General features: G+C 33.6%; 1 protein-coding gene across 1 annotated transcript; it reads right to left on the bottom strand.

The window, feature by feature from the left end:
* Positions 1-323: 323 nt before the first annotated feature.
* Positions 324-8793, bottom strand: LOC100995908 (olfactory receptor 5J2). Its single transcript, XM_034932635.3, has 2 exons — positions 6691-8793; positions 324-2721 (listed from the first exon to the last, which is right to left on the bottom strand). Exon 2 carries the CDS (start codon positions 2692-2694, stop codon positions 1756-1758), a length of 939 nt encoding a protein of 312 aa, XP_034788526.1. The 5' UTR covers positions 2695-2721; positions 6691-8793; the 3' UTR covers positions 324-1755.
* Positions 8794-10024: the final 1231 nt, after the last annotated feature.

Here is a 10024-nt window from a genome sequence, read left to right as displayed (position 1 = left end):
ATAATTTCGAAAAAGAAGAAAAAGGAAAAAAAGAAGCTAGGGAGGGAACTCACATATTAACTTTGTGTTTCTTCTTATTTATGAATAACACAGAATTAGGCAAAGTGGGAGCTGATGATTCAAAATACAATAATTAGCAAAGATAAAATAGTCACAAAAATAGAAATCAAAAACTTCTAAAGAGATTGGGCTAAATGATGTTTATTGCCTGAGTGTCTAATTCCATATATATGTGTGTATATATATATGTGTGTGTGTATATATATATATACTTTTATATATATATGTACTTATATATATATATACTTTTATATATATATACTTTTTTTCATACTAACAGCAGGATTATAGGGAGGCTTTCAGTGCACAATGATATTTAATTGTCAATATCATAGTCTGAAATTATTTATTCTGTGTGCTTATTGTCATTGTTTTATTAATAATATTATAGTGATGATGGTTATCACTATTGCTGTTAGAAGTAATTTTGTGGCATTAACTCCATATCCCTCATGAATGACTGTCACGTATACTTAAATGTGAACAATATTCATTTCATAAGCATTTTAAAATTTATTTGCACAATCACTTTTATAATTGGATTTTCCAATATAGGAATAAGTTCAAAAAACTATTTTTTTCTGTTTATGAATTTTCATTAGCAAATTGTATATGTCTGACTTGCCAACTATAAAGCTGGAACTACACATTTACTTGGCTATTTCTTCAACTGTCTCATGAACTTTAAGTATCAAGATTCTTTCCTCTGATGATGATAGTAGAGTTCAAAAATACAGAAAAATACACTTAATTCAAATTAATTTAATATTAATGCAAATATTTCCTCAAATTTTTGCTAATGGCAAAAGTTAACATTATATAATGGAAGAAAACTATCAAATCTTAGAATGAATAATTACAGAAGTGAGTCAATGAACAGGTTTTAACTTACATAGTCTGATTTTAAGTATTTAATATATTCCATGAAATTTCTGTAAACGATAAATTCGTGGAATTTTAATTATCTTATTTGCAGTTTTTTATTTTAGATCTTTAATGATAGAAAAAATATTCAAAAAAGAGAGATAAAATGTGTTTTTAATTTTAAATACTTCAAAATGACTATATTATTCTATGCATGCAATTAAAATTTTTAAATCTTAAGCTAAAAATTTATGAGGCTTTTGCTATAATCTCAGAAGTAATCATAAGGGTAGCTACCCTCTCTCTTCAGAGTTTAAATCATAGAGAAGGAGATTAACAAAAACATGTTTTTGAAAGAGCTGGAGAGAAAATAATCTCTTCAGTTTATTTCTATGAGGGGCCTGCCACTGTTTAAAATATTTAAATTATAAGTCAATGAAGGCACATTTCAGTTATATAATTATATCTATTTTCTTGGAAATTCAAGGACTAGTTATTTTTTCCTAGAAAGTACCCTATTTTTATATCCTTAAGTGCAAGTATTATTATAATTTTGTAACCCCAAATAACAGAAAAGAACAGATGTAATACTGTACTATGTATTGATTATTACGTGAATAACCTAGAATATCAGCATAACTAAGTGATAGATTGTTGTTTTTGTGTTGCAGGTATGTGAATTAAGTTTTCTCTTCTGGCTGCCTCCTGAAATGCAACAAAAGTATATAGAATGAGAATATCTGTAAAGTCTTGAGAAGCTTTGGCATTCACGGAATTCTTGGAAGTGAGAACTGAATGACAGAATGTTGTAGGATTAATAGTGACTTGAAATTAACAGAGGAAATGTTTCATTTCTATGGCCCTTTTCACTGCCTCCTTTACGTCCTTGTTTCTCAAACTGTGTATCAACAGGTTTAACATGGGAATCCCTAGCGTATAGAACACAGAAACCACTTTCTCTTGTTCCACAGAATACTGGGAGCTTGGCTGAATGTAGCTAAAGCTTAAGGTACCATAGAATATGGTCACAGCAGTCAGGTGAGAGGCACAGGTGGAGAAGGCTTGCTGTCTGCCTGATGCTGAGTGGATCCTTAGGCTAGCAAAAGCAATGAAGATGTAGGAAGTGATCACAGTCAAGAAGGTGGCCATGGCAATGACTCCGGAGAAGGTTAACAGCAACAACTCATTCATGGAGGTGTCAGAACATGACAGCTTTAGCAGTGAAGGAATGTCACAGAAGAAGTGGCTGACAGCATTTAGCCTACAAAAGGACAGTCTCCTCAAGCTGATTGTGTGGATTAATGAGTTAACTATTCCACCTATCCATGATCCTGTGACAAGCTCCACACACTTTCTCTCAGACATGGCTACAGTGTAAAGCAAGGGACTCACAATGGCCACATAGCGGTCATAGGCCATCATCGACAGTAAGAAGCCTTCTGTGGTGATGAACACTCCGAAACACAAGTGCTGTACCATGCGAGCAGAGAAAGAAATTGTTGCCTTCACAACCAGGAGGTTCACCAGCATTTTGGGTGCAATTGCAGATGAATAGCAGGCATCCACAAATGAAAGACAGCTGAGTAAAAAGTACATGGGTGTGTGGAGTTTGGAGGTGATTTGGATTAAGAGGATCATGCCCAGATTCCCCAACAAGGTAATGGCGTAAATCACCAGGAACACCACAAAAAGCACAGCTTTTAGTTCAGCATGATCTGTCAATCCCAAAAGAATAAACTCAGTGACAACTGTAAAATTATCATCAGCCATATGTTTCTTTCTTTTTCACAAAATCTACTGTGAAAAAAAGATAGAGTCATAATTTGTCAGGGGGAAAATACATATATATTACATATATAAAGTATTTAAATTGATACATATTTTATACACATACACATGCACAAGGATAAAATACAGACAACTACTGATGTTGTTCTTCAGGCAAATAATCTTCTTTCTTGAATTCTGAGGATTTTCATCAATAAATTTAGCAAGTAGGCTAGACAGTCTCTAATATTTTTTCCAGTGACACTTTATGTGCTTATACCTCATAGAAATCGATGTGTAAAAATGATTTTTTCTCACAGCATCTGTCTCTGAAATGTCTAGCTCCATAACAAAGTGCCACCAAAACTGATAAAACACTAATGATAATTTAAATGAACAGCATGTAAAATACATATTGTTAGAATATTAAATTACCATTCAATGAAACTCCTTTCTGGTAATTTTTTGGTTTGTTTTTGAGTAAATAAGAAAACTTTCTAAAATTTCCTGTATTTTCTATTTATAGAGGGAATTAATCTACAGTTGCATTATTATAGACAGCAAAGTGGCCACAATAATGAAGTAAGGTGGATCAGGGACCCACAGTGATGACATTGGAAAATGCCAGGGAGCCAGGGACTGGCCTCTGTGACTATGGGTGGCATGGTATGGCAACACCAAACTCTGAAACTCATGAAATAACACCCTGTCTCTTGAATGACACCTACTAAAAGAAGTGGGGATTCTTAACTCTAGGTAATCCTCCCTGCAATCATGGTGGGAGAGTAGCCCTAGATCATTTACTCTGAGATTGAGGACCTAGAATCCCACACATTGCCTGAAATGGAGCCTTCCTGGTTTTTTTTTTTTTTCTGAGACTTCAAATAATTTTAGGCAATAAAACAAACTCAATAATTTAGAACATGAATATATATACTCATCAAATATTCTGTGATACTTCTTCCTCTTATTCATCCTATAAAAGGTAGTTTAGACAATTTAAGACTTTCTAAAAATGTAATTTCAATTGGAACAATACACACCTGCACCTCCTATTCAAAGCTGTTCACCTATGTTTCATAATCAACTATCTCCCACTCTTATTTCCTATTAAATGGATTGTAGTTTTAGAAATGATGAGAAACAAATAGTTATTAAGTCTATGTGTAATTTGTACCCCTTATTAATTTTAATTAAAATATTTCAAAGACAACAATGGTGAAAAGTGAAAATACATAGTTGAAAATAACTGGCTTTATTTAATTGGACAAGTTAACTTATTTCATCCAAGATATAATTATAATTACTTCTCTAGAATCCCTGAGTGTATTGAAGGAGTGTATTGAAAAATACTTTATTACAATGAAGTATTTTTGTTTCTCTAACAATTAACAAATTAGATAGTTACATAAGTATATGAGGCATAACCAGATAGATAGATAGAACAGTGATAGACACTTAGTGTAACATATTGTGATTCATAGTGATCAGGTAAAGCTTTAAAAACTTTCTAATTGATTTCTTTGATGCAGCATTTCTGCAATGTTTAAGCACTATTTTTATTTATTTATTTTAGTAAATGTTTATCTCGTTATTCACTAACTAGCATTGTTAAATATAACATGAAAATACATATTTTTTAATGATTTTCTACATGATCTTTAGTAATTTCCAACAGATATGACAATATGGATGAGTACTGTAAACAATAATCCTAAGTATTTAAAAACTGCATTTTTATACAACATATATGCTCTTTTTTCTACCACTCTTAGAATATCAGCTGGATAGTTTTCTCAATAAGAGAGGAATACTTATAGATATGAATTATAAGTAAAATTTAGAAAATAGTATGTTTAAAGAAATTAGAAATTAAATTAACTATCAAAATGTATAAGTGTACAACTTTCAGCAAAATTAGGTGGAAATATTGTAAATGGAATCACATAATAAGGCACAGTGTTAACTTACAGAAAATTTAAGATTCAAAACCTTAAGGATTTTATCTAACTGAAAATTTCAATTACCTGCAGAATGAATGCTAAATATGAAAAAATAAATATTCAAATGAATGAATAAAACTTACCAAAGACGGAAAAATTTTTAAGGGATGGGTTTGCTTAAAATGCTCATGTCCATCTCCGTTTTCTTACTGTTCACTTAAAAATGCAATCAGTTAATACATTTTTCTGAGATTTGGAATGATCAATATTATAATGGTAGTTAACTCAAGATCATTCAGTAAAAATAATTCATATAAAACCTAGGTTTCAATATAGAATGAACATAATGGAAACAAAGAAATGATGATTATACATCTTTAATTGTTTATGAGAACAAATTATAAGAAGGTGGAAGTCTATACATATATATAAATGTATATATGCATTTTCGTGTGATCAAATGAGGCCAGAGTCCCTGTAGTTCAGAGTCTATGTAAAGTAACATAGCAACAACAAGAAAATTACACACTGTTTTGCATCCTGTTTTCTCAAGAGACTTTCTCAAGATATCTCAATGGGAATGGTATTCTCTGAGGTTTGCAATATTACAAAAAGAAAGGTTCAAAAAGTGAAAGAAGGCTTAAAGCCATGGATGAGAAAATAGTAGAAATAGTCACACTTTAAATAATGTGCTTAAATTGCATAGCATTTTATTAAGATTAACTATTACTACAACTACCCTGTGTAAGGCAAAAATGCATAAGGAAATCCAATTTGATAATAGCCAGCCTATTAAAAAACTTTTAGGATGCAGCATCCCACCTCCTACCTCCACAAATTCCTGTTGAGAGTCTAAATCTGCCTTCCATATAGCAGATAGAACGGCCACTTATCACTCCTATCGAATGTGATATTTAGCTTCAATAGTCTCATTTCTTTAACAAATATTTCTGGGGGACAAAGACAAGCTATACGTTGTGTAAGGCACTAGAAAAATATGGATTGTCAATAACAAACAAGGAAGGAAACATAGTTAGACTTCCTCTTCCAGCAAGTGGAGGACTATTAGGTTGGTGCAAAAGTGATGGAGGTAGGAGACTCTCTTGAACCCGGGAGGCAGAAGTTGCAGTGAGCCGAGATCGCGCCATTGCACTCCAGCCTGGGGCGACAGGAGCGAAACTCCATCAAAAAAAAATAAAAGAAGATGGTGGTTTTTGCCATTACTTTTAGTGGCAATTAAAAACTGCGATTCAGTTTTTCCCATTAAAAGTGATAGCAAAAGAAGGCCAGGAGCGGTGGCTCACGCCTGTAATCCCAGCCCTCTGGGAGGCCAAGACGCGCTGATCACTTGAGGCCAGGAGTTCCAGACCACCCTGGTCAACATGGTGAAACCCCGTCTCAACTAAAAATACAAAAATTAGCCGGGCGTGGTGTTGGGCGCCTGTAATCCCAGTTACTTGGGAGTCTGAGGTAGGAGAATTGCTTGAACCCGGGAGGCAGAGGTTTCAGTGGGCCGAGATCGCCCCACTGCACTCCAACCTTGGTGACAGAGCGAGAATTAAAAAAAAAGAAAAGAAAAGAAAAGAGAAAAAATACAACTATTAGCAAAAACCCCGATTACTTTTGCACCAACCTATAGATATAACTGCACTCCCCTCAAAAAATATTTTTTAAAGAGTACATTGAAATACAAATTATAAAAGTAAAAGATACTGTGACATTTGTAGATTTATTCATAAAAATAATTGAAATTGTTTTTGTGCACAGAGGAAGAAAAAAAAAAACAGAAAACCAGGAGAAAAAAATGAAGTTTACACTATGATGCTCCTGGGAGTATTTTCAAACCTTTTTAAGTGAGGTTCAATTTGTTCAAAATAGATGCTAAGCCTGTGGGTCCATAAACAACACAAAATTCCATTGAAACCCAAATATAAATCCAATACTTTTGAAACACTGGAATTATTATTGTAAATACTAGGTAAATCTGCTTATCAGCAAAAATTTTAAATAAACCTGGCCATCATGCTCTGGCACGTTGTAAGGGAAAACACCTTACCTGTAAATCAGCAACCACAGCCCTTCCTCACACGGAATGAACTTTGGATTTTGCTTCCTGCACAACTGAAGCAACCTCAAGATGAGAAACAATGCACAGTGGTCTACATTGGAAACATTGTGGGATATCTAACAAAAGCAAATTGAAATCTATGAATGGATGCTTTTTCAACACAGCCTTCCAAGATTATCACAGAGAAGATTCTGTTAAATGTAAACTCACCATCTAATTGCAACACACAAGAAAGCACGTCTTCAAATTAACACAATAAATCTATTTAAAATGTTCAGAAAAAAAATATTGTCAAAAGGTCAAGGAAAGAAAAAAGCAAAGAGTATAATACTTCCTCCAAAAAGAGCAGGATTACAGGCTGATTGAACTAGTTATGTTCTAAGCAATGAGTGAATAAACACTCTGAGAAAGTCTAGTCAGAGAAAATCTGTAGATTTCACAGTATTGCAGAATTGAGTGAGGAAGGAAGACCATCAAAAACCAACAAAATAAACAGAAGAAAGCAAGCGTAACACATTTTCAGCTGAACAGGGACATATGATTTTTGATCCATGGCAGCATAAACAAAATCAATATTGGAATGGAAGATATGTCTGACAATGTTAAACTGGAGACTCCAATATAAACACAAGTAGAGCACCTGCTATTCTACAGAAAGCAAACTTCTATGATTTTCAGAGGAGATTATCTCCAATTAACTAGTTACTATGACGACCACAGCATTCCCAGATTTTTGTAGAAAAAAATATTCTTGTCTGTGTAAGCCCTTGCCAATCTGAAGAAAAAAATATGAATTTACTTCAATGACAATTTCAGGTATTTGAATCATCATATACATCTTATAAAATAACCATGAATAAATATAAAAACTAAAATTTTGTGACAATTGAGAAATAAAGAGTGAAAAAATTGTACTAAGTAATATTGCATGAAAGAAAATACCGGCCGGGCGCAGTGGCTCACGCCTGATATCCCAGCACTTTGGGAGGCCGAGGCGGGCGGATCACGAGGTCAGGAGATCGAGACCATCCTGGCTAACACAGTGAAACCCCGTCTCTATTAAAAATACAAAAAATTAGCCGGGCGTGGTAGCGGGCGCCTGTAGTCCGAGCTACTCGGGAGGCTGAGGCAGGAGAATGGCGTGAACCCGGGAGGCGGAGCTTGCAGTGAGCCGAGATCGCACCACTGCACTCCAGCCTGGGCGACAGAGCGAGACTCCGTCTCAAAAAAAAAAAAAAAAAAAAAAAAAAGAAAATACCATACCCATATTAATATCAGAGATTTTAACCAAAAATATTGAGATCATGATAGTCAATGTATAAAAATTAAAGTTTCAAGTAAGTAGGTAAGTATTACAATTGTAAATTTTCATGCATCTGTACAAATTAGTGGGATCTGTAACTCTTTCCCTTCCTTTTCAGGGATGCATTAAAAATATTGACTCTAGCAAATTTTCTTGTAAAAATACTTTGGTATGTTACCAGTAGGACAATATCCAGGAAGTTCTTCTCTACAAAATGTTTTGCTTTTTGTAAATAATTTTGGAATTTATGAACTTACGTTTTCCAAGTAGGTGAGAAATGACAATTAGTTTCTATAACCAATATACTATATAACTGACCTAGTGTAAAAAGTAAGAAAACCTAAAGCTATGATCTAGTGAAATTGGCTAAGTAGATAGACAAAAAAAAAAGAAAAAGCCATGCAGTGGGAAAGCTAGCAAAAAATACTGCCCTCTTGATATTGCTAGCACAATTTTTAAAAATAAAATTTATAATAGAAGAAAAGAAAGGAGACATAAGATTTAGAAAAACTAAATTTCCCATATCCCCTGACCATGTGGGTAGAAGCTATTACATTCATAGGCAAGGCCACCCATCATTGGTCGCCTGGAAGCCTATAAATGTAGCCAGAATCACAGCTAGGAAACCATGGAATCCTAAGGTTATATTGATATCAAGCTGAAATATTTCACAGAGAAATATTAGCAGAAGAATGATAACCCTATGCCAGCATGCATTTTCCGATTAAAATGTGAGTGCGTAATATTACTAATTCTAGATACAACTAAATTGGAGAGATATCTTGGGGTGATTCTGATCTGCAAGTGGCTGCAAACTTCTATGACCTGACCATTCTGAAAGATGTGACAACTAACTTGTGATGAGTAAAAGGCAAGATTTTTACAAATTTACTCTGAGGGAAGAAAACTGCACTATTCACTAAGAAATGGAAGGCTCCATCTGAAGATGTAGGGATAATATAGTTTACACGTAACCTAAGATTGCTGGTTTGACAATCAGAAAGACACAGTCGATTTAAAGTTTTGGCACATCGTGTAACCTCTCTTTTGGAGGGGGCTGGAAAATATTTGAGAAGCAGTCACTTATTTACTAGTTTAGATATCATGTATGTGGCTAAATTATGGTAAAAGATTCATGGTTCTCCAAAGAAAAGTGAAACTGAGAAAAAAGAAGAATTAAAAGGGAGGGTGTAATAATAAATAACCAGTGTAAGAGGAGATAGTACTTATCTTGACTGAAAATAAAAAAAGATTTTAAAAATGGATGAACAAAAATCTGTGTTGTAGAATTTTTATGCCTGAACTTAAAAATAAACATAAATAATATTGATTGCAAAAATAAAAAACATAGATAATATTTTTTTAAAAAATCAAGACAAAAGGAAGAATTTTGATGGGAAATTAAAAGCTATATTTTAAATTAGTCTTCTGCATTCATTTAGGTAAACAAGTTACTGTGGGGCAACAGTCCAATCAATGACTACAAAAAGCTGTGTGATTTTTAAAAATTATATCATGAAGCATCAGTGAGCTGTAAAAACAATGATTTTTACATAAACTAAAAGAACTTTTAGAAAATAGTAGAGAATTTTCAATCTTTCATTCACTGGACTGTTTACCTATTCTGAAATAGGCTGCTGGATCAAGCTTGCCCAAGTAGGGAGTCTGTCATGGAGGGGAAAAAACCTGCAAAGCTTTGGTGATCAGTGCTAGAATGACAAATTTGAAATTTCAGAAATCTCAAATATATGGCAGATTCTTCATGTGAAACATTTCTGGTGCTGTTATGTAGAGTTACATAATTAGATGAAATCTGTCAAATGAAGAGAGAAATCTGTTTCAGTCACTCCAGTGTATTAGAAAGGGAAAACTTCCACAGTGGCTGAACTAATTCATTCCCATCAACAGTGCTTAAGCATTCCCTTTTCTCTGCAGCCTGAACAGTATCTGTTGTTTTTTCACTTTTTAGGAATATCCATCCTGGCTGGTGTGAGATGATATCTCATTGGAGTTTCGATG

Source organism: Pan paniscus, chromosome 9 (genome assembly GCF_029289425.2).
Source record: "Pan paniscus chromosome 9, NHGRI_mPanPan1-v2.0_pri, whole genome shotgun sequence".
NCBI lineage: Eukaryota > Metazoa > Chordata > Mammalia > Primates > Hominidae > Pan > Pan paniscus.
The sequence above is the reverse complement of the archived record's forward strand: the minus strand, read 5'-3'. Positions and strand labels throughout refer to the sequence as shown.

What these genes read in the sequence shown, in the direction of transcription:
- LOC100995908 (XM_034932635.3), bottom strand. Translation starts at nt 2,694, where the DNA reads ATGGCTGATGATAATTTTACAGTTGTCACTGAGTTTATTCTTTTGGGA.